Source organism: Hylobates moloch, unplaced genomic scaffold (assembly GCF_009828535.3).
Source record: "Hylobates moloch isolate HMO894 unplaced genomic scaffold, HMol_V3 SCAFFOLD_13, whole genome shotgun sequence".
Lineage (NCBI taxonomy): Eukaryota > Metazoa > Chordata > Mammalia > Primates > Hylobatidae > Hylobates > Hylobates moloch.
The window spans coordinates 48,460,375-48,484,280 of record NW_026652288.1 but is presented as its reverse complement, the minus strand read 5'-3'; the positions used below and the strand labels follow the sequence as shown (position 1 = coordinate 48,484,280).

Sequence of the window (23,906 nt, the reverse complement as noted above, 5' to 3'; positions counted from 1 at the left end):
AATGTGATAGGGATTCAGTGACAATCAGATATGTGAGAGGAGACAGACAAGCCAAGGACTCCATGGTTTCTGGGCAACTGGCTGAATATGGGTTGCAATTCATGAGATTCCCTCACCTGCTTAACCATTTCTGCTTTTCAAGCCATAGCTATGGCTTTTGGGAAGTCTCTTCCCACCACTCTCAAATATACTAAATCATAGGTTTCTCCTTTGTTTTCTGAGCAACCTGTATGACTTCAATCATGGCACCTAGTGAATTATACTGCAATGGCCCTATGAACCCTTGAAGAAATCATATTTTGTGAAAATGAACAAAGAAGGTAGGCAGCAGTCATATCATGTAAAGCCTTGTGACCATGCAAGGGAATTTGAGGCAGGCACAGTAACAGATTTAAGTAGGGAGGTGGCATGTCTGACTGTAATGCCGACATTGAATTAGAAGCAGACAGATAGAAGCTGGCAGATCAGCTTAGAAGCTACTCACATTTCTACATTGAAATGAGAAAGCCTTGGCCAGGCACGGTGGCTCATGCCTGTAATCCCAGAACGTTGGGAAGCAGAGGCAGGCAGATCACCTGAGGTCAGGAGTTTGAGATAAGCCTGGCCAACATGGCAAAACCCTGTCTCTATTAAAAATACAAAAATTAGCCGGGCCTGGTGGTAGGCGCCTGTAGTCCCAACTACTTGGGAGGCTGAGGCAGGAGAATTGCTTGAACCTGGGCAGTGGAGGTTGCAGTGAGCCGAGATTGTGCCACTGCACTCCAGCCTGGGTGACAGAGTGAGACTCGGTCTCAATAAAAAAGATAAAATAAAATAAATAAATAAAGAAAAGAAATAAGAAAGCCTTAAGGCCAAGGATGACAGTGGCCTGAACTAGGGCCATGTGCACCATTCAAGGCAGTTACAACTCTGGGAGAGGCGGAAGAATTTTTGGTTAATTATTTAGGCTTTTAAATATCTAAGCCAGAAGCCAGGTGTGGTGGCTCACACCTGTAATCCCAGCACTTTGGGAAGCTGAGGTGGGTGGATCACTTGAGGTCAGGAGTTTGAGACCAGCCTGGCCAACATGGTGAAACCCTGTCTCTACTAAAAACACAAAAATTAGGCCAGGTGCAGTGGCTCACGCCTGTAATCCCAGCACTTTGGGAGGCTGAGATGGGTGGATCACCTGAGGTCAGGAGTTTGAGACCAGCCCGACCAATATGGTGCAACCCGTCTCTACTAAAAATACAAAAATTAGCCGGACGTAGTGGCATGCGCCTGTAGTCCCAGCTACTCAGGAGGCTGAGACGAGAGAATTGCTTGAACCCGGGAGGCGGAGGTTACAGTGAGCCAAGGTCACGCCACTGTGCTCTAGCCTGGGCAACAGAGTGAGACTCAGTCTCAAAAAAAACAATTAGCCAGGTGTGGTTGGTGGGCACTTGTAATTCCAGCTACTCAGGAGGCTGAGACAGGAAAATTGCTTGAACTCCAGAGGCAGAGGCTGCAGTTAGCCAACATCAAACCACTGCACTCCAGCCTGGGTGATAGAGTGACACTCCGTCTCAAAATATAAATTTTTAAAATATATATCTAAAATCCTTTTCTGAGGGGTAGGAGGATGGAGGTGGGATGTATGTTGCTATTGCACTTGCCAGCAGAACCTTGAGAAGTGGACTGATTAAAAAAATGTAGGCCTGGCATAGTGGCTAACACCTGTAATCACAGCACTTTGAGAAGGCAAAGGTGGGAGGATGGCTTGAGCCCGAGAATTCGAGAACAGCTTGGTCAACAAAGTGAAACCCCTTTTCTACAAAAAAGTTAACCGGGCATGGTGCGTGCACATGTGGTCCCAGCTACACGGGAGGCTGAAGCAGGAAGATCGCTTGTGCCTCGGAGATGAAGGCTGCAGTGAGCTGTTTGCACCACTGTGCTGCATGCAGCCTGGGTGACAGAATGAGACCCTGTCTCAAAAAATAAAATAAAATGGAATGCAGATCGAAATGTTAAATATAGGCTGTCCATAATCTCCTACCTCATACCCTGAACCAAAATATTGCTACTTTTGGTTAAGTTCAGAAAACTGAATGCTGAGTTAAACCATCCGTTCCTAGCCTTGAACATACAAAACCAGCATTAACAGTATTTATGTATTTACTATTAATTATAAACAACTGTGAATTACCCAATGGTTGCTATTTGCCAATATATATCTAGATTATTCTTTTTTTTTTGAGATGGAGTCTTGCTCTGTCACCAGGCTGGAGTGCAGTGGCAGGATCTCGGCTCACTGCAACCTCCCACTCCCTGGTTCAAGCGATTCTCCTGCTTCAGCCTCCCGGGTAGCTGGGATTACAGGCGCGCGCCACCATGCCCGGCTAATTTTTGTACTTTTGGTAGAGGCGGGGTTTCACCATATTGGCCAGGATGGTCTTGATCTCCCGACCTCGTGATCTGCCTGCCTCGGCCTCCCAAAGTGCTGAGATTACAGGCGTGAGCCACCGCGCCCGGCCTTGATTATTCTCACTTAATTATTACTAAGGTCTGTATATAATTTCTATTTTATAAATGAGAACACTAAGGCTCAGAAAAGTGGAGTTGCCCAAACTCAAACAGTGAAGCCAGGATCAAAGCTAATTACAGTACTAATTTTAAACTCTATACTTTTAAGCATCTGGCTACACTATATCTCTAAAAGTTTTACGTAGTTCAAATGTGAGCAGCGTTCGTCTACGCAGAGAAACTGAATAAGCAGCATTAACCGCGGGAAGAAACAGAACAGAAACCACTAACGTGGCGCCCCCACCCCGCAGCCCAGGGCGTCTCTTACGTCATAACACTGCGCGGCCGCCCCTCGCGCACCACGTGCTGGGGGAGCAGGCGGGCAGATGGCTGAGTCTGTAAGCGGGAGGCGTGCCCGGTTCATCCAAGGCGCAAGATGGCGCTGCTTTTTGCACGTTATTTGCGATTGTGCCGCTGGGGAGCCAAACGATTGGGAGTTGCCTCCACAGAGGCCCAGAGAGGTAGGATTATCTCTTTTTACTCTTTTACCTCCAGAATGGCTTCTGTCTATTATTCCCAGACCCCACTCCGAGAAGCAACTCCAACCCTCTCGGGTCTTTTCTTTCCCCACCTGCCTTGGTCTCGAGATTCCAAACCTGTGACACCATTTGGTTTCTTTAAATTCCGGGACTTCCTCAATCCGAGTTTTTCAGCTCCGTGAGCTATCCATAGTAAAGCGACCTCGCGACTCTCTTGCCCGCTTGGCATTCTGACTCTTCCCTAGTTGCTCGTGTCTCATGACTGCCTGCCTCAGATCTGAATATATCACCAGCCCTAGGGTTCTAGCCCGTGTTATTATCCCGTCTTTTTGCTCTGCCCGCAGGCGTCAGTTTCAAACTGGAAGAAAAAACCGCCCACAGCAGCCTGGCACTCTTCAGAGATGATACGGGTGTCAAATATGGCTTGGTGGGATTGGAGCCCACCAAGGTGGCCTTGAATGTGGAGCGCTTCCGGGAGTGGGCAGTGGTGCTGGCAGACACAGCGGTCACCAGTGGCAGACACTACTGGGAAGTAACAGTGAAGCGCTCCCAGCAGTTCCGGATAGGAGTGGCAGATGTGGACATGTCCCGGGATAGCTGCATTGGTGTTGATGATCGTTCCTGGGTGTTCACCTATGCCCAGCGCAAGTGGTACACCATGTTGGCCAACGAGAAAGCCCCAGTTGAGGGTATTGGGCAGCCAGAGAAGGTGGGGCTGTTGCTGGAGTATGAGGCCCAGAAGCTGAGCCTGGTGGATGTGAGCCAGGTCTCTGTGGTTCACACTCTACAGACAGATTTCCGGGGTCCAGTGGTGCCTGCCTTTGCTCTCTGGGATGGGGAGCTGCTGACCCATTCAGGGCTTGAGGTGCCTGAGGGCCTCTAGTATGTCCATTACTGGAGTCCCTAATCACGCCCTTGGCCAGCCTCCTTTTGAAAGTGTCTGAAGCCTTTTTACTTTGCCTCAAGCAACCTCTAGCTCCCACAATTCAATGTTGGGTCCTCTGTGCAATATCATAATCATCTTCCTCATCCCCTACCTTGTGAAAGCTAGGCATACAGCCAAACCCTCTTTTCCCCACCCACCAACTACTGCCAATTTCCTAGGCTACCATGGGTGTATCTTCCCTGACCTGCTTCTTTCAGTCCCTCTGCCTCCCTTTGCCCAGGCCTTTCTCAGACTGTATTCCATCCTGGGGTCTTATCATTCAGCTTTGTTTGAATTTATTAATCACCATGATACCTCTCCCTCCCTTTGTCCACATGTAACTTGTTCTTGGGGCTCTACCAGATCGCTGAAGAGTAAATCCTTTCTACCTCTGGCTGAAGGAGTGGTGCAGTCAATGACTTGGCCCTTTTTCTACAGCACATTTAGAGTTTGGGCTCTGGCTCCCTCAGTAAGTGCTTTATTAACTCAGTGTGTCAAAATGAAAACAGAGCCCTCCTTCCCCAGTAGCTCAGTGCCACAGACCTTCAGCCCCACACAGCTGTAGCTATCCTTACCCTGAGTCCATCTACCTTAATCTGTACCTCTGACACCCAGCCAGTCTGTCATAATCATTATCCCAGTTATAACCGTGACCAAAGGGGAAGAGAGACACTTGGGGATATCTAGGGGATGAGTGCTAGAAACTATTTATTTATTTATTTTTTGAGACAGAGTCTCACTCCGTCACCCAGGCTGGAGTGCAGTGGCATGATCTTGGCTCACTGCAAACTCTACCTCGGGTTCAAGTGACTCTCGTGCCTCAGCCTCCTGAGTAGCTGGGATTACACGTGTCTGCCACCATGCCCGTCTAATTTTTATATTTTTAGTAGAGATGGGGTTTTGCCATATTGGCCAGGCTGGTCTCGAACTCCTGGCCTCATGTGATCCACCCACCTTGGCCTCCCAAAGTGCTGGGATTTCAGGCATGAGCCACCATGACCGGCCAAAACTGTTTATTCTTGAGAAGTTCCATCTTCATTTCTGCCACAGTTGGAACTTCCCGAGGAAGGAAGGAGGCCTGAGGTTTTGCACAATCTGTTTCAGAGCCTGTTTAGACTCAAACCTACACTTCCCTTGGCAGCAGAATACACTTAACCTAAAGCAGTATTTGGAGTTGAGAAAAACGTGGTGGGGTAAGTGAATATGTACTGTTTGGTAGGGTAGGTAGAGAAGCTGTGCTCTGACCCTGTGATTCCATCTTTTTCTACCTTCTATGATGGTGATGAAGCTAGATACCCCTAGGGAAGAAAGAAGGACTGGGTTTAGCAAAAATGATTCGGTAATTAAAGTTTATTTGAACACAAAATACTTTCTCTGTCTATAAAATTGGCTGTTAGCAGTAGCAGCAGCATGTCCTGGCCAAGGGGAGTAGATCTCTCCAGACTACTAAAGCCATGTATATAGCCATTCCCACTTCCCATATTCTGTGGATATGTCCATGTGCATGGTAGCTAGAGTGCCTCCACCAGTGTATCTCTCTCATGATGGTTTCTTCAGGGAGAGGGAGAGGGAGAGGAAGAGGAGAACTGGGTGAAGAGCTGGGATGGTTTTGAGTGGGGCAAGCCATTAGGCTGTACCTTGAAGCCCATTTTCTCTGGATAGCTCTACTGCAGGTGTCCTCTGAGGCCCTTCTCTGTACTCTGTCTGCTGAGGGAATGGGGTATTTTGACTCCCATAGAAAGCACTAGCCTAAGTCACCAAATGACTGCTTGGTCCCCACTGAAGCAGTGTAGCTCTCCATAGTATTTTTGGTGGTTATGGATTACATGTGTGGCCAGCTCATGCTTTTTCTTGAGCATGGGCTCTCCATGACCTGTGCTCATACCATGCTTTCTAAGTTCTCTTTGGACAGGGCCTCAGCTGCTGCCTCAGCCTGAGTCTCAGAGAGTGTGTAGGAGTCCTGGTAATCTTGAAGCAGTTTGACCACCTCCAGATGGTTGAACTGCACAGCATCATCCAGGGGAATGTTGCCCCACCTGAGAGGAATAATGATATGATCAGGCAAAGGAGACGTGGAGAGTATGGTGGTTGTATATATTTGCATGGTGGCTGGAGGATAGGTGGAGAAGCTGTGCCCACCCTCCTCCACTTTTAGCCTATTCCTCACCTGTCCTTGACAAAAGGATTCACTTTGCAAGCCTCGATCAGGAATTTAACAACTTCGATGTGTCCTAGGAATACGGGCAGAAGGAAAATGAGAAGGCGCAGGTCTTGAACCCTTTGGTGCAGACACTTAGCCACTGCAGTCTTTACCAAGAGGGGAGGGGAAAAGGCCTCTTCCCATTTTGTACCCTGCAGCACCCAGTAATAGTCTAGCTGCAAACCAAAGGGTGTCTAGATAAAACTAGTTGCTGCCCCTATAACCTTGAGGGCACATATAATGAAGGTACTTTTGGTGAAAAAGAAAGGGTCTTATGATTACCCTCCCCTCCTTAACCCTTCAGTACCTTCAGCTGCAGCAACATGCAGAGCTGTGCGCGAGTCATAGTCTTTCTGTTCCATATCCATGGCTGACAAGGCAAACCTGAGGGTAGTGGGAAAGCAGCTAGAGTTGCCTAGATCAGACTGGAATCACAGGTGTTCTTTTGTGAACTGGTGTCAGACTGGATGAGTTTCAGAGAAAGTGAAACAGCCTATACCCAGATTTGTAGGCTCTGAATAATCTTTTTTCCGTATCCAGATGAGACTGTTATACCCTTATTAGAGAGATGGGAATGTGATCCTACCAGAAATATCACTCACTGCCTACCTGTGGTAAGTGCCCATTTGAGGCAGGGTAACTACTTCCTAGGACACTGCTCTTAACACTCAATAACAATGGCTAACATTAATTATCATAGAGCAGGCAGTTTACTTTTTTTAAAAAATCTCCTTTTTAAAAAAAATTTCATTTAAATGCAATCTATATCCATTCTAATTCCAAAGCTGAAGCACTTAACTATTTTGTTATGCTGCCTCCTAGTAAAATCTCTGACCAGGAGTATTTTATTGTGTATATTTGGTCACAGTAGCATTACCTTCGAAGAGCTGAGACATCGCCACTATAGGCAGCAAATAACAGGTTGACCACAGTCTTGTTCTGGAACACAAATCATACCCACATGACATTAATTGAACTCACCTGTGCCAGCTGTGCCCTGTGACCCTCCTCCATGGATGCTTAGTCCAAGGGTATTGCTGAAGTGTTATGGAATGTGCTACTCTGAAATATTATTATTATTATTATTTTTTTTGAGATGGAGTCTCGCTCTGTCGTTCAGGCTGAAGTATAGTGGCGCACGATCTTGGCTCACTGCAACCTCCGCCTCCCAGTTTCAAGCGATTCTCCTGCCTCAGCCTCCCAAGTAGCTAGGACCACAGGTGCGTGCCACCACGTCTGGCTAATTTTTTGTATTTTCAATAGAGACGGGGTTTCACCGTGTTAGCCAGGATGGTCTTGATCTCCTGACCTCGTGATCTGCCCACCTTGGCCTCTCAAAGTGCTGGGATTACAGGCGTGAGCCACCGCACCTGGACTTTGAAATAGTCTTACAAGCCATCTGGAGTTTTCCTTACCCGAACTTCTGCCCCTTCACGCCGTGGGTCTAACTTCCGAGCACAGTGCCTCAGGTTGTCATAGTTGTGGAAATTGAAGAGAGACACCAACTTCTAGAATTGTAAGCCAAATATATTGTTTATTTACTCCTTACACTTAGTAGGAGCTCAAAATTGCTTTATTATAGTAAAAGTGGTATCATTAAACAAATTTATTGCTTCAAAAATATTAAGTACTATATGCAAAGCATCTCACCTGGCAGAAGCTGGTCCCCCTATGGCTGTTCCCCAGCTTGTCCAATGGGGGTGATAGGCACATCATTCCCATGACATTGGGTACCACCAGGAGGATGGCTCCTGATACAGCTGACTTGGCTGGCAGGCCCACCTGGGAAACAGAACTGAAGCTGAGGATGACGTAGGTGTACCCCAAATCAGAAAATAAACAAGTTAGGCTGTACTCTTAAGTTTATAAATGACTGCATGGGCACCATCCACCTCAACCTTTTGGCTTGTTAATTAGCTTCTTTTATTACTCCTGTCCTTTCCTTCTCTTAAATTCACTGATTCAGCTAGAAAATATTTTTTGAAATACTTACAGCATTCTGTGCTGGATGCTGTGCTAGAACTAGGAACTTACATTCTGGTGTTAGGAGATAGGTAATAAACAGGTAAATAAATAGACACATAATTTTTAAAGTAATTGTGATAAACAGTGAGAAGCAGGGTGCTGTAAATAGAGGTAGAGGGGGGCCACGTGAGATAGGGTGGTCAGAAAAGTCTTTCTTTGGAAATGACATCTAAGCTGAGACCCCGAGGAGAAGAGCCAGCAATGTGAAGCACAATTCAGGAGCTGCAGCACCTCTGGTTGTTGTTGTTGTTGTTTTTTTCTTTTTTTTTTTTTGAGATGGAGTTTTGCTCTTGTTGCCCAGGCTAGAGTGCAATGGCACAATCTCAGTTCACTGCAACCTCCGCCTCCCAGGTTCAAGCACTTCTCCTGCCTCAGCCTCCCAAGTAGCTGGGATTACAGGTGTGCACCACCACTCCCGGCTAATTTTTTGTATTTAGTAGAGATGGGGTTTCACCATGTAGGTCGGGCTGGTCTCGAACTCCTGACCTCAGGTGATCCACCTATCTCAGCCTCCCAAAGACATCCCTTTATATATTCGAGGAACCTGGTGTTTTTGAGAAACTCGCCTAAGGAGTCTCAACCTAATTGCCTTCCTGGAAGTTAGTGAATGAGAGGCAGGAACAAGCTTCCACCTCTATCTTGAGAGAGTCAGTGTTCTCTCTTCTTAGCACTGGGCTCATGACAGATGGATAGCAGAGCCAGAAACTCACGTGGAAGGCAAACTGGCCAGAGAAGTCATACATGCCGCAGGAATGCATGAGGCTAAGGGTGTTGCGCACTGCTTCAGCACTCAGCACACTCTCGCCTGTGATGGGGCAGATCCCACCATTGGCGAGGGTGGCTGCCATGACACTGCCTGATTCACAAGTGACCTCCACAGAGCACAGCTATGAAAACAAAGAATAGGTGAAGATGTGATGTGAACCTGCACATGGTACCGTTGGGTGTAGGGCAAGGGCAAGGACAGTCTGTCCTGTTCCCTCGGCCCTGAGCAGTGTTTTCTTACCTGGAAGTAGAGATCAAGGGCAGCCATCATGTCCACCCCCTTAGGAAAGCACTGCAAGGAAGAGAGGGGAGAGCATTTCTCTTCAGGACATCAGCCCTTTCACACTGTCAGGGTCTCAGCTGAAGCCCCCAACCCCTACTGCCCTTCCACTAGCAGCAGAATTCCCAGGGACTTTCTCTTCCGGCCTCTTCTGGTTACCTTCTTTTCCTTGAGATAATAGCCGATGGCATAATTCCGATCCCCTGTTTCCTTCTCTGACTGGAATCTGAAGCAAACACCCAATTTAGTACTTGAAGTTGGAGGAGTGGGTGTTGGGAGAAGGGGAAAAATTACCTTCCCTGGAGAGACAGAACTACATCACACCACAAACTAAATGAACCCCTTTATAACTTCTCACAGTAATATTAGAGGAAATTTCTGAACCTGAGCAAACACTCAGCATAGCTTTGTTATAAAGTAAACCCAAACCAAACACCCCAAACTGTCTAGTCATCTAGGAAAACCAGTGAAGTTTTTGGCTTTGAAAGTCTTGGCAAGAAAGGGCTTAGGCACAAACCATCACACTGCCTCTCTCATTACGTACTAATTAGAAATGGAACAAATTATTTTACAAGATAAACAAATGTTAATGAAGGGACTCAGGGGAAGCTGGAGGGCCAAATTTCCCCTGGGATTTCTTCCTCCTAAGATTCTCTCTCCCTCATTCCTCTTGTCCCCATCCTAAGTACACACACATACACCACAATGCTTTCAGTCAGTCCTCTGAGTAGGGACTTACGTGGCATTGCTGAAACCCATGTATTCATTCCCAGCCATTTTGTTGAGATACTGCAACACCTGGAAGAGAAAAAGGGACATTGAGGCTCCACTTGACTAAGAAGCTCTATTAATACCTCACAGGCTGACTAGCCCTTCTGAACTCAGGTCTTGTTAAGAGGCTTTCCTCTCTGAGGCCAGCAGATTTCCACACTTCTGGAAATAAGGCTTCTAGTATGGGCTGGTGCACCTGGTAGTGGGGTTAGAGAGCCACTGGGGCAGCTGGAGAGGACAGCATGCCATGGAGAAATGCAGCCAGGGGCCAAGTAGCAAGGGAACTTACAAAATCAAACTTCTCTGCTTTGTTACAGTCCATCTGCAGAGAAAGAGAGAGATGTCAGTATTCTAAGCCTAGGAGGATGACAGAGGGAAGGGTCAGAAGGATCTAGTGGAGTTCTAGTGTTAGTCTGGTTCTGCTGCTGCAAATGTGTTCAGTTTTATAATGGCCCTTTTTTTATCCTTCTGAAAACACCGCACTTCCATTGGCTCCTCTCTTTCTCTTTCTTTTTTTTTGAGACAGAGTCTTGCTTTGTCACCCTTGTCACCCAGGCTGGAGTGCAGTGGCACAATCATGGCTCACTGCAGCTTTGACCTCCCAGGCTCAAGTGATCCTCCCGCCTCAGCCTCTGAGTAGCTGGGATTACAGACATGAGCTATCTTGCTGGGCCATCCCACTTCCATTCTCAATCCAAACCCTCATCCCTGACTCCCACATTCATTTTCCTGACTCGAATCCTGTCTCCTAGCCCCACCCTATCCCTGATCTCCATCCCCATTCCTTACACCCCATGCTAGAGCTTTACTCTATCCCATTGGCCAGCATGATGTTTCATGCCTGTAATCTCAGCAATCTGGGGGGCTAAGGCAGGAGGATTGCTTGAGACCAGGGGTTTGAGACCAGCCTAGGCAACATAGGAGAGACCCTGTCTCTATTTTTTTTTAATTTTTTTATTTTTATTATTATTATTTTTTGAGATGGAGTCTCGCTCTGTCGCCCAGGCTGGAGTGCAGTGGCAGGATCTCAGCTCAACTGCAAGCTCCACCTCCCGGGTTCATACCATTCTCCTGCCTTAGCCTCCCGAGCAGCTGGGACCACAGGCACCCGCCACCAAGCCTGGCTAATTTTTTGTATTTTTAGTAGAGAGGGGTTTCACCGTGCTAGCCAGGATGGTCTCGATCTCCTGACCTCGTGATCTGCCCACCTCGGCCTCCCAAAGTGTTGGGATTACAGGCGTGAGCCACTGCGCCCGGCCTCTATATTTTTTTAAAAAAAGTCCTACTTAGATGGGAATGGGATGAGGCAGGTCCCAGATACAGGTTTGTAGGTGGAGCCATCACAGAACAGGGGGACTCAGCCTCCTTTCCTCACCCAGACTCATTGCTTACTCATGTGTCAGCTACAGAGTCCATACCACAGGGACTCTGACACCTGAGTCCCTGAGGGGAGGATTCCTAACACCACCTTCCCCAGGAGGGGCTGTGATTGGCTCCAGGGTGTTGCTGCCCAGCTGCTCCCAGGTTCTTGCTCAAGCCCTGGGAGACCTACAGCTGATGGGCTAGTCTGACACCCTGTTCAAGGCCAACTCACAGTTCCAGGTGACGTGAATAACTGCCCTGGCCTGGCCATTCACCCTTCCCTGCAGGTGTCCCACACCCAGAAGTGGCCAATCAGTGCCCAATAGTGCTGTCCTCCCCTTGTCTCTGGCATTTGGCCCTTGGTCCTAGGCAGGGGTCAGGACCTGCTCACTTCTCTAAGGGTCAGGAAGCTCTAGGCTCTAGACTCATGGGTGGGGGCAGGGAACAGTACTGAGTGGGGGTGAGGGAGGCAGTGCAGTCTCTTTTACTGACATCGTCAGCATAACATGTGGGTCCCTGCTGTGCCTCATGTGCCTTCTGGGGACCCTCAAAGGAATCAGAGACCCATCAGTCTCCCCAGAGAGCTGAACAAATATGAGGGATACAGGAACACAGGAGCTTAGAGGATAATACCTATCAGAAGGTTAAGGTGGCACTGACCTTGATCAGGGAGCTGACAACAATGGCACCAGCATTGACCATGGGGTTATGGGGGATTCCTGGGGAAATACAAACCACCAAGAGTCTTAGCCACTGAACAAAGCCTCCCTGACAGCCCGCTCTCTTTGTGGGTTGGACAAGAAAGACTGCTAGGGAGAAAGGCATGACAGGGCTAATCAGGAAGGGCAGAGAAACACAAAAGGCTGGGAGATGGGGTGGGGATAAGGAGAAGGGGACGGCTATAAGTATGGTCTGAGCCTTGGTAGTGCTCACCTTCCTCATTGAGGGAGAGCTTGTTGTAGCGCAGGCCACTTGGCTCTTTGCCCACAAACTTGTGCACGTAGTCAGTGCCTAGGGTGCTTATGGAGATGGCATAGGTGAGGGGCTTCACACAGGACTGCAGGCAGAAGGGGATCTTTGTGTGGCCCACAGAGTGTCTGGAGGCAGACAGATGCCATGAAAGGGGTTGGCCTGTGTTCGGCACCTGTGCCCTGCCTCCCCTTCCTCTTGCCCAGCATCTCACCGCTGACCATCCACAGTGCACAGGGAGACACCCCACAGTTCTGGGTTTGACTTGGCCAGCTGAGGGATGTAGGCTGCCACCTGGACATGAGTGGGTAGAGAAAAGGGAGATGGATGTGGAGAAGAGAAACAGAGTTGAGGTTGAGGGTCAAGAGAATCTTTTAGATAAAAGCTGAAGTTCTGTCTTCTGTAGGGCAGAGGGGTTCCCTCCTGCATGTTGCTCCCAGAAATGCCTGAGCCTTAAATCCTAGAAGGCCATATCTTTCTGTATCCCCAATCCTGTAGAGATAGCAGTAAAGCCCATGGAAGTTAAAAAAGGAGAATTCTGAGGTCACCTTCCCCTTTTGGTTCTTAGGCTCAATTACCCTATAAATCCCTTTGAAGGCTCTACTGAATCTTGATTCCCTCACCTGCTCTAGGAATCGTGTATAGAAACACATGAAGCCATGTCACCATTTACAGAAGTTCTGCTTCTCATCTCTCATTCATAGGATTCCCAGCCCCAGGAAATCTCTGAGAAGCAAGGTATATCTAGGTGTGGTGGCTCATGCCTGTAATCCCAGCACTTTGGGAGGCCGAGGTGGGTGGATCACTTGAGGTCAGGGGTTCGAGACCAGCCTGGCCAATATGGCAAAACCCCATCTCTACTAAAAATACAAAAATTAGTCGGGTATGGTGGCGTATGCCAGCTACTCGGGAGGCTGAGACAGGAGAATCGCTTGAACCCGGGAGGTGGAGGTTGCAGTGAGCTGAGATTGCACCATTGCACTCCAGCCCGGGTGACAGCACAAAACTCTGTCTCAGAAAAAAAAAAAAAAAGATATCTGGCCCAGGTCCCTGACCCCTCCCTTAGTCCCGACTCTCACTTTGCCTCCAGTGAGCTCTTTGGCATCCTCAAAGATGCGATCCACATGGCCCGTGAACTCCTCAAAATCAGGAATGACAAACTTCTTTCGGAATGCCTGGGTCAGGAGCACAATGTTGCTGCTCACACACCTGGATCCCAGACACGATTGGATTAGGGGGCTAGAGAGATACAGCTGGGACTCACTCTGGAGCCACGGAAGTTGGGAATAAAGAAGGTTGAGTGGTCTTCAGGTTTGGGATCAACAGCTCTGTTACCTTTGGCACATCAGTTTACCTTTCTAGGTCTTAGTTTCCTTACCTCTAAAATGAGGGGTTTTAATGATGTGGAAAGAAACTATGTCTTGGGATATGAGAAAAAAATAAATACCAGAATAATATGTATGTATGTTACCTTGATATTTAAAAAGTCTAAATCATAAAAGTATATTTATATATATATTCATGTATGTATGTCAATACATAGGACATTATCTAGAAGATACCCACTAATCTGTTAGTATTTGCTTCTGGGAAAAGAGGACAGGGATTGAATAGGGAGGGAAAGGAGAACATGTATTTCTATGTTGTTTGAACTCTTATGATGAGTATTCATGTATAACTTATGTAATAAGTAATAAAATAAAATGAGGACTTGAACTATACAATTCCCAAATTCCTCCCTGCTCTGAGAGTCTATGTGCACAGGACAGTTTTCAGAGAGCAGTGCCCTTGTTTCTGGGGCCCTCACTTTCGGAAGAGATCTCGGTCCAAGAGGCCACCACTACTGGACTCTTGGACCACGCGGTGCATCTCGCTCATGCAGTCTCGGAGCCGAGGATCTGATGTCTGCAGTCCAGTGGCCTTTAGTGCCTTTACAGGAAAGAAGAGGCCAGAAAGGTCAGCTACAAGGACAGCGATATACTCCTCATAATCTTTCCCACTGGATACTCAATTAGCTGAACCCCAGCCACTACGATAGGTGGAACAAATGGGTTTGGCGAATAAGAAAGGAGGGGATGGAGTAGCTCTGAAGGCTAACAAGGGTTTCCTGTCCTTTTTCCAGAGGGTTTAATCTTCTGACCCTGGGGCAGGGATTGGCTTGTCTTGTCAGCCTAGACATCTGGATTCTCATCCATCTGTATGCTTCACCCTCATGTAGCAACCCATTAGCTGCCCTGCACTTGTCATACCCTCCTTTCCCCACTTTTCAGAGATCTTAAGGAATTAGGGTCCTGAACAGGTAGAGAGCAACTTACAGTGGTGAACTTGTGGATAGGGATTCGTTCCTGTCCTTCAGCAATAGTGTAAAAGAGCAAATCACCCAGGCGGGACAGCATGCCACTTTCTGATGAATCACTGTTTGGGGGCAGAGAATGGGGAGGAAAGTGGGGCCTGAGAACTGCTACCTGCTCCTCCTTCTGCAACATGGGCTTATAAGTAGGTGAGTGTCCTCATTCTATGCCTCCTCCTTAAGCCATCTGATCTAGCCCTATAAATCTAACTTTCATGTCTGTCCTAAGAAGTTGTAGATCTTTTCTCTAGCTTTTACTCCTGACCTTCAGATCTTTATTTTTAGCTCCCTTCTCACACTTCCACCTATAGGTGCCCCACAAGCACTGAAAAATATGTCCAAACCTGAGTCATCTCACTTCCTTCCCTCTTCTTCTCCTCTTGTTTCCCACCTGGGTTAACAGCATTACCACCCACCTGGGTGCCAAGCTGGAAATGTGGCATCATTTTGATAGTTGCCACACCTTAAGTCCCTGCTTAGTTGGTCACCAACATGGGATGAATCTGCCTCATAATGTCTCAAATCCACCCTCTCTTCTCCTTTTCCCTGTGCCAGCATGGTGTAGTAGACCAGAGTTTGCCCCTTAATAGCTGTGTGATCTTGAGCAGGTCGCTTAATATTGCTGAACTTGCTTCCTATCTGTAATATAAGGATAGTAATGTCTACTTCACCTGGGTGATGTGAGGCTTAAGATAATATTCCGTGAAAAACTGCCTGACACAAAGTAAATGTTTAATAAATCATGTTTATCATCAGCTCCTTATTCCCTATTACCTAATTACCACTACACTCTCTTGACTTTCAATCCATCTTTTTTTTTTGAGACAGAGTTTTGCTCTTGTTGCCTCAATCCATCTTCTAAAATGTGGCAGTGATCTTTTTCTTTTTTCTTTTTTTTTTTTGAGATGGAGTCTGGCTCTGTCATCCAGGCTGGAGCGCAATGGCGCAATCTCGGCTCACTGCAACCTCCACCTCCTGGGTTCAAGCGATTCTCCTGCCTCAGCCTCCTGAGTAGCTGGGATTGCAGGTGTGCGCCACCACGCCCTGCTAATTTTTTTGTATTTTTAGTAGAGACGGAGTTTCACCATTTCGGTCAGGCTGGTCTCGAACACCCTACCTTGTGATCCGCCTGCCTCGGCCTCCCAAAGTGCTGGGATTACAGGCATGAGCCACCATGCCCAGTCCAAATGTGCCAGTGATCTTTCTAAACTCAAATGTAATTTCTCTACTCAAAAACGTTTGGTAGCTCCCCAGTGCCTACAGAATAAGCTCTTGAAATAAGAAGTAGGCTGGGCATGGTGGCTCACACCTGTAATCCCAGCACTTTGGGAGGCTGAGGCAGGCGGATCACCTGAGGTTAGGAGTTCAAGACCAGCCTGGCCAACATGGTGAAACCCATCTCTATTAAAAAATACAAAATTAACCGGGCATAGTGGCACGTGCCTGTAATCCCAGCTACTCCAGAAACTGAGGCAAGAGAATTGCTTGAACCCGGGAGGCAGAGGTTGCAGTGAGCCAAGATCACGCCATTACACTCCAGCCTGGGCAAAAACAGCAAAACTCCATCTCAAAACAAACAAAGAAAAACTTGGTAGGACATCAAAAGCTCTTTAAAACCTGCCAATTGGCCGGGAGTGGTGGTTCATGCCTGTAATCCCAGCACTTTGGGAAGCCAAGGCGGGCAGATCACCTGAGGTCAGGAGTTCGAGACCAGACTGGCCAACATGGTAAAACCCCATCTTTACTAAAAATACAAAAATTAGCCAGGCGTGGTGGTGGGCTCCTGTAATCTCAGCTACTTAGGAAGCTGAGGCAGGAGAATCGCCTGAGCCTGGGAGGTGGAGGTTATAGTTGGTCAAGATTGTGCCACTGCACTCCAGCCTGGGTGACAGAGTGAGACTTTGTTTCAAAAGAAAATAAAAATAAAATAAATAAAACCTGCCCACTTAACTTTCCTATTCCCCATCATGCCCACACTCCAGATATAACAGGCAATATAGATGGTTCCCCAAAATGGGCCAGGAACTGTGAGGCTTCCTGGCCTTTGCTTATGCTGTAACTTCTGCATAGAATGACCTTTGCTTAGTATGGTCCTGCTCATTCTTCAAGGTCCAGATCAAATGTCACCAACTCTGTAAAGGCTTCCCCAAACCTCTAGATATTGCTTATGCTGCCGGTTTGACACAACACACCATCTTACTGACAGAAGAATCTCCCTTGCTCCACTGTTAGGTCTTTGGGTTTTATACATCTTTGTCTTCCTAGCACTCAGCAAAGTCCCTAGCAACACAGTGGGTCTTCAATAAGAATTACTAAATTGTTCTGCTAGCAAGGTCCCTGTGTCCCAAAGTATCTCTCTGGCTTATAACACCTAAAATTCCAGGTACTGAAGACTTCTTAGTTTTCAAGATTTCCATTAATATGTTAAAATATTTAGAAGAGTTATTATTTTTTTAAGTAGAAAAGGGGTCTCACTATGTTGCCTAGGCTGATCTCAAACTCCTGGACTCAAGTGATCCTCCCACCTCAGCCTCCCAGAGTGCTGAGATTATAGGCGTGAGCCACCGCACCCAGCCAAGCGGAGTTATTTTATCAGATTATTTCCAAATATGACAGCTAGTTGCGATTAAGACCCTTCAAAGATCTTTGACCCAATAATTTGACTTCCAGTGATTTATCCTACAGGTATACTTACACACCTCAAAAATAACATATTTACAATTATTCATCACATTGTTATTTTTTCTTTTTTCTTTTTCTTTTTCTTTCTTTTTTTTTTTTTTTGAGATGGAGTCTTGCTGTGTCACCCAGGCTGGAGTGCAATGGCGTGATCTCGGCTCACTGCAGCCTCTGCCTCCTGGGTTCAAGTGATTCTCCTGCCTCAGCCTCCCAAGTAGCTGGGATTACAGGCACGTGCCACCACGCCCAGCTAATTTTTGTATTTTTAGTAGAGACGGGGTTTCACCATGTTGGCCAGGCTGGTCTCGAACTCCTGACCTCATGATCTGCCCGCCTCCCCCTCCCAAAGTGCTGGGATTACAGGAGTGAGCCACCGCACCCAGCCTTCATCACATTGTTAGTAATAGTAAGATTAGAGACAACTTGATGTGCAACAATAGGGAACTGATTAATTATGGTATATTCATATAATGCAATATTATGCAGTGTAAAAAAAGAGAAATTGGGGTGTGCTCTAAGAATTGATATGGAATTATCTCTAAGATATAACATTAACTAAAAGAAGTGTGTTGTAGAATAGTATAATATTAACTAAAAGAAGTGTGTGGTAGTATTTATGTTTGTTTGTTTGTTTCTTTTTAGAGATGGGGTTTAGCTGTATTGCTCAAGCTGGCCTTGAACTCCTGGGCTCAAGTGATCCTTCTGCCTCAGCCTCCCTAGAGTAGCTGGGACTATAGGTGTATGCCACCATGCCCAGCTTTATTTATTTTTATTTTTTAATTTATTTTTTATTTCAATAGGTTTTTGGGGAACAGGTGGTGTTTGGTTACATGAGTAAGTTCTTTAGTGCTAGCTTTTTCATTTGTTTTTTCTTTTTTTTCTTATATCAGTTTTCTCAGGTTGAAGCACAGGTTTAAAAGGGAAAAATATATATGTGTTTGCTTATTCAGGCACAGAATATTTCTAGAAGACCATTTAGGTAGAAATAGGTAAGACTGGCCGGGCATGGTGGCTCATGCCTGTAATCCCAGCACTTTGGGAGCCTAAGGTGGGCGGATCATGAGGTAAGGAGTTCGAGACCAGCCTGACCAACATGGTGAAACCCCATCTCTACTAAAAGTACAAGAATTAGCTGGGTGTGGTGGCGCGCGCCTATAATCCTAGCTATTCAGGAGGCTGAGGTAGGAGAATCACTTGAACCCAGGAGGCGGAGGTTGCAATGAGCCAAGATTACGCCACTGCACTCCAGCCTGGGCAACAGAGCGAGACTCCATCTCAAAAAAATAAATAAATAAATAGGTAAGATTGATTCATCTCCTTCTACAGAGATGACATAGGTGCTGGGAAAAAGGGATGGGAGGATACTTTTCACTATCTTTTGTATATTTTGAATTTTGAACCATATGGAATATGTTATCTATTGAAACAATGGATTAAAAAATAAGACTCGGCCGGGCGCAGTGGCTCACGCTTGTAATCCCAGCACTTTGGGAGGCCGAGGCGGGCGGATCACGAGGTCAGGAGATCGAGACCATGGTGAAACCCCGTCTCTACTAAAAATACAAAAAATTAGCCGGGCGCGGTGGCGGGCGCCTGTAGTCCCAGCTACTCGGAGAGGCTGAGGCAGGAGAATGGCGTGAACCCGGGAGGCGGAGCTTGCAGTGAGCCGAGATTGCGCCACTGCACTCCAGCCTGGGTGACAGAGCAAGACTCCGTCTCAAAAAAAAAAAAAAAAAAAAAAAGACTCAAACAGCTTGGCATAGACTAGGCATGTGTGTGTTTGGAGTCAGGAGGAATACCAGAAGAGGGAATACCAGAAGAGTTTTCCTGCTTCTGGGGAAATCCGGTTGTCACAATGAAGCTAGTGCCTATAGCGGAGAGAGGAGGAAAAAGGCTATCTGAGGGATAACTCAAGAAGGAAAGTACATAGGAACACTTTGAAGGCAGGACTCTGCCTGGAAGCTAACAGAAGACAGGAAATAATGCTATACCACTGAATGTATCACAGGCCTAAAAAAACTGCATATCCCTCAGATATGGATGGATCACCAATGTAATGTTGAAGGAAAACAAGCAAGGTACAAGAGCAATGTGTATAGTATACCAAAAAAGCAAGGTATAGGAACAATGTTTATAGGATACCATTTGTATAAAAAAAGGTAAAGTAGTATCAGCATGTATTTTATGCATAAAATATCTCTAGAAGACTATACATGATATCAATGACATCAGACTATCTCTGGGGGGCAAAATTTCCTTGGAATTTATGAAATTGAACAAGTGTACAAGACTATATAGTAACCAAATTGAAGACTGGTTATATAAACTATGATACTTCAAACAATGGAATCTTAAAATGACAAAATGACAATGTCATACACATTCAATGATATTAAAAGCTGTTCATAAATGAAAAAGATAAGTTCAAGAATATGACTTATCCCATTTTTGTTAAATTACATATACATAGGCCGGGCGCGGTGGCTCACGCTTGTAATCTCAGCACTTTGGGAGGCCGAGGCGGGCGGATCACGAGGTCAGGAGATCGAGACCACGGTGAAACCCCGTCTCTACTAAAAATACAAAAAAATTAGCCGGGCGTGGTGGCGGGCGCCTGTAGTCCCAGCTACTCGGAGAGGCTGAGGCAGGAGAATGGCGTGAACCCGGGAGGCGGAGCTTGCAGTGAGCCGAGATCGCGCCACTGCACTCCAGCCTGGGCGACAGAGCGAGACTCCGTCTCAAAAAAAAAAAAAAAAAAATTACATATACATATATAGGATATATATGAATATATCACAGTATTAATTGGTTATCTCTAATACTGGGATCTTTCTTTTTAAAATTTTTAAGTAATAAACTTATTTATGTATTTTTGAGACAGGGTCTTACTCTGTTGCCTAAGCTGGAGTGTGATGGTGCAATCATGGATCACTACAGCCTCGACCTATAGGGCTCAAGTGATCCTTCCACCTCAGTCTCCCAAGTAGCTGGGACTACAGGCACGCGCCATCATGCCTGGTTAATTTCTGTATTTTTTTTTGGTAGAGACAGGGTTTTGCCATGCTGCCCAAGCTGGTTTTGAACTCCTGAGCTCAAGTGATCCCCCTGCGTTGGCCACCCACAGTGCTGGGATTACAGGTGGGAGCCACTGCGCCTGGCTCTAAATTTATATTTTTTTAAATTGAAACATAATTGTACACATGTTTATGGGATGCATAACGATGTTTCAATACACAGAATTATAGTGATCAGATAAGGGTAATTAGTATATCCATCATCTCAAACATTTATCATTTCTTTGTGTCGGGATATTTTCCTCTTGATACTCTTGTTTTTCTTTTAAAGTCATAAATATGGCCCAGCACGGTGGCTCACGCCTATAATCCCAGCACTTTGGGAGGCCGAGGCAGGTGGATTATCTGAGGTCAGGAGTTCGAGACCAGCCTGGCCAACATGGTGAAACCCCATCTCTATTAAAAATACAAAAATTAGCCAGTTGTGGTGGTAGATGCCTGTAATCCCAGCTGCTCAAGAAGCTGAGGCAGAGGTTGCAGTGAGCCGAGATGGTGCCACTGCACTCCAGCCTGGGCGACAAAGAGACTCTGTCTCCAAAAAAAAAAAAAAAAGTCATAAATACAGCTAAATAGCTAAATATTAAATAAACAATAACCTGAATAACAGCGCATTTCCTCTTTGCTGCTCTCTTTCCTCCCCCAAACACAGACACCCCACCCCATCATGGTGTCACACTGCCAGAGCACATCACTCTCCAATGCTCTCAATCCTTTCTGCCTGGGGAGCACCAGTCCAAGGATATGATAGGGGGTTCCCTGGGCAGAAGAAACAAGGTCCCCTAAAAACATTTCCATCACCAGACTCCACTGGAAAAGGTGTGTGTGTGGGGAACCAGGGATACCTCTAGTTCCCTACTCTGCAGAAGGCGGACAGACGAGGGAAGTTCAGCCTTTGCTGTATACCACCATTATTTCTCCCATGGTGAATACCTGGGGGGAAGTTGGGGTGGAGACTAGAACAGGAGTGAGAGGGCTTATCCTTTAAATGTTCTGTGTCACTTTGAGAAGAAACTGATGGGAAAGTACTGTGTAATATGGATAAGAGACACCATGACTATGAAAAAAAGAAAAGGGCCGGGCGTGGTGGCTCATGCCTGTAATCGCAGCACTTTGGGAGGCTGAGGCAGGCGAATCACCTGAAGTCAGGAGTTCAAGACCAGCAGGGCCAACATGGTGAAACCCTGTCTCTACTAAAACTACAAAAAGTAGCGGGTTGTGGTGGTGTGCACCTGTAATCCCAGCTACTCGAGGTAATCCCAGCTATTCGAGAGGCTGAGGCAGGAGAATTACTTGAACCCAGGAGGTGCAGATTGCAGTGAGTCGAGATGGTGCCACTGCACTCCAGCCTATGTGACAGAGTGAGACTCCGTCTCAAAAAAGAAAGAAATAAAACTACTGCATAATGTCATTAATAATAAATAATACCTATTGGTGTCCCTTACGACAGAGACTCGAGTAGTGGTGAGGTAGTGTTGTGTCAGTCTGGCTACTTTACTGATGGTGTCCATGTTTCTGAGTGTCATCAGGGAGATGGCAGCGACGAGGGAGATGGCCCATTTCCTGTTCCTGCTACAGTAGAGCAGGGGCTCTTTGGACAGTGTCTACGCTGGCCCTCCGGGGAGGACAAGATTTCCTGCTCAGCACCGTCTGCGTCTCGGAGAAAAAGGCTCAGCCACCAAGTGTGTCCTAGGCGGTGGGGAAGATAAAGGTTTGGCATCCTGGGCGGAAGAAACACCCAAAGGAAGAGAACCTTTTAGATTCTGGAGCCTGGGCCGCACAAATAAAGGCTCGGACTGGCTCTGGTTTGGGAAATCTGCGTCTTAAAGACTTTTCCTCCATTACAAATATTCTCCCCATTCAACAACCAGTTTGGGAATTCCCCCCCCCCCCCATTCTGCTGTTCAGGGAGCACTGCTACGCACACGCTCAACACTTATGCACGTACCTGCGCACCAATAATACATGCGCATCACACATTACCTGCCGAGGACACGCAGAAACACAACACACAGACCCCAGTACACCTGGAGCGGAGGCAGGAGGCTGTTCCACACCCACGCATCTCCTAAAATACACACGGGGACTAGGGAAGGTGAGGACTGGAGGCGTGCGCCCGGCCCTGCACTCAGACACGTGAGTCAAGCAACACTCGGCGCGCATCTGTGATCCGGGTTAAGTGCGCACCTTGGACAGGCGCCATCCCCAGGACCCGCTTGCCCAACGCACTCCCAGGCAGACGGCAGATTACTGCCCGAGCGCGGCGCACCCAAAGCCCCACATCCAAAGGAAAAGACATCGAGGGCTAGTGAGCGAGGAGAGGGGAGATGAGGGGCGCTGCCTGGGGAGGGCACTCTGGAACTAGCGAGAACCACAGTGGGAGTGGGGGCAAGCCCGTCCCCTGCCCTGTCCCAGGAGCCTTACTGATCCTGGTGCTGCGGCTGGTGGCTGTGTGGCGTCTCTCTGCCCTGCGCCGCGGCCTCACTGAGGTGGTGCCGGACGCCCCCGCCAAGGAGGGGGCTCCGGCTCAGGTGACCCCAGCCTCCTCGCCCGCAGTGACTGCCGGCCCGGCTCAGGGCCTTCTGCAGAGCCTTCATGGAAAGCATGCCCCCAGCAAGCCGCCGGCTCTGCAGGTGCGCCCAGGACCTCTAGCTGTGGCTGGGAAGGAGGGGCGGAGCGAGCGAGACAAGGTGCGGGGGAGTTCTGTGAGGGAGCGCAGGGCCTGGAAGACGGAGAAGGGGGGGCCGGTGGGTGGGACTGGGGCAGGAGAAGGGGCCTGACCCTTTAAAGCTGGCTTCAGGGTTAGGAGCACCCTCAGGACAGGGGCTAGGTGAGGAGCGTTGGGGATGAAGGAGAACCCGGGTGGAGTTCTAGTGGGTGGAGAGAGGGCGGTGCCTTGGAGCTGGAATGGACAATGCCCAGGTCCAATCACTGAGGAAGCACAAACATTGAGGCGGGGAAAGGGTAAGGTTGCCCAATGAGAGCAAGACGGTGGGACTTCGCGACAGCCTGCGGATGCTTCCGCGTGGGCCCCGCGAGGGAGGGTGTCCGCGGATGCTGAGGGTAGGAAAGGCGAGGACAAGCTGAGGCGAAGCCGGTGGGGGCGGGAGGCCCTCCCCGGAGACACCGTGGGGCTGCGAACGATGGAGTTCTTGTGTAGAGAGGAGGGTGCTGCCTCGAGAGAGGAGGCTAAGTAAGAGTGAGCCCAGTTCAGGAGGTCACTTAGAGAGCCTCGACCTCCGAAGGCCAAACCAGCGCCCAGTAACTCGGCGGGTAGCGTGGCGCGCGGCCGACGTGCGGTGGTGCTGAGTGGAGAGTAGGGTGGCTGCTGGGTACCCCGGGCAGAAGCAGCCGACTAGCACTCCAGGGAGGTATTGGGCGGCGGGAAGGCCGCTCTGGTGGTTAGGATGCCTGGGTTCCAGTTTGTGTCCCTCTACCATTTATTTGGTGTAGGACTTGTTTTCAAATCTGGAAAGTTAAGACATTAAA

At 47.8% G+C, this 23,906-nt stretch overlaps 2 protein-coding genes across 5 annotated transcripts; one reads left to right on the top strand and one right to left on the bottom strand.

The window, feature by feature from the left end:
- The first annotated feature begins 2,886 nt into the window (after positions 1–2,886).
- SPRYD4 (SPRY domain containing 4) lies at positions 2,887–4,339 on the top strand. The gene is made up of 2 exons (XM_032173370.2): positions 2,887–3,002; positions 3,365–4,339. Exons 1-2 carry the CDS (start codon positions 2,918–2,920, stop codon positions 3,901–3,903), a joined length of 624 nt encoding a protein of 207 aa, XP_032029261.1. The 5' UTR covers positions 2,887–2,917; the 3' UTR covers positions 3,904–4,339.
- A 938-nt stretch (positions 4,340–5,277) lies between these two features.
- On the bottom strand, positions 5,278–23,379 carry GLS2 (glutaminase 2). 4 transcript variants are annotated; one of them, XM_032173367.2, is made up of 19 exons: positions 22,842–22,921; positions 21,846–22,106; positions 14,633–14,732; positions 14,125–14,246; positions 13,397–13,556; positions 12,532–12,611; positions 12,282–12,445; positions 12,009–12,067; positions 10,276–10,308; positions 9,955–10,013; positions 9,375–9,441; positions 9,177–9,227; positions 8,881–9,057; positions 7,796–7,927; positions 7,561–7,653; positions 7,023–7,084; positions 6,453–6,529; positions 6,113–6,176; positions 5,367–5,981 (listed from the first exon to the last, which is right to left on the bottom strand). In XM_032173367.2, the coding sequence occupies exons 2-19, from the start codon at positions 21,941–21,943 to the stop codon at positions 5,825–5,827; spliced, it is 1,755 nt and encodes a 584-aa protein (XP_032029258.1). In that variant the 5' UTR covers positions 21,944–22,106; positions 22,842–22,921; the 3' UTR covers positions 5,367–5,824. The 4 variants fall into 4 exon arrangements, with proteins under 4 accessions (XP_032029256.1, XP_032029257.1, XP_032029258.1 ...); XM_032173365.3 differs by lacking the exon at positions 21,846–22,106 and having other exon boundaries at positions 5,278–5,981; positions 22,842–23,379; XM_032173366.3 differs by lacking the exon at positions 21,846–22,106 and having other exon boundaries at positions 5,278–5,981; positions 13,397–13,526; positions 22,842–23,379.
- Between the last annotated feature and the right edge of the window lie 527 nt (positions 23,380–23,906).

Bases quoted from the DNA above. Each gene is read 5' to 3' on its own strand.
- SPRYD4 (XM_032173370.2), top strand. From the start codon at position 2,918: ATGGCGCTGCTTTTTGCACGTTATTTGCGATTGTGCCGCTGGGGAGCC. The intron at 3,003-3,364 runs GTAGGATTATCT...CTCTGCCCGCAG, and splicing joins CTCCACAGAGGCCCAGAGAG to GCGTCAGTTTCAAACTGGAA.
- GLS2 (XM_032173365.3), bottom strand. From the start codon at position 23,023: ATGCTTTCCATGAAGGCTCTGCAGAAGGCCCTGAGCCGGGCCGGCAGT. The intron at 10,014-10,275 runs GTAAGTTCCCTT...TTTCTCTTCCAG, and splicing joins AAGCAGAGAAGTTTGATTTT to GTGTTGCAGTATCTCAACAA. The intron at 9,442-9,954 runs GTAAGTCCCTAC...TGTTTGCTTCAG, and splicing joins ATGGGTTTCAGCAATGCCAC to ATTCCAGTCAGAGAAGGAAA.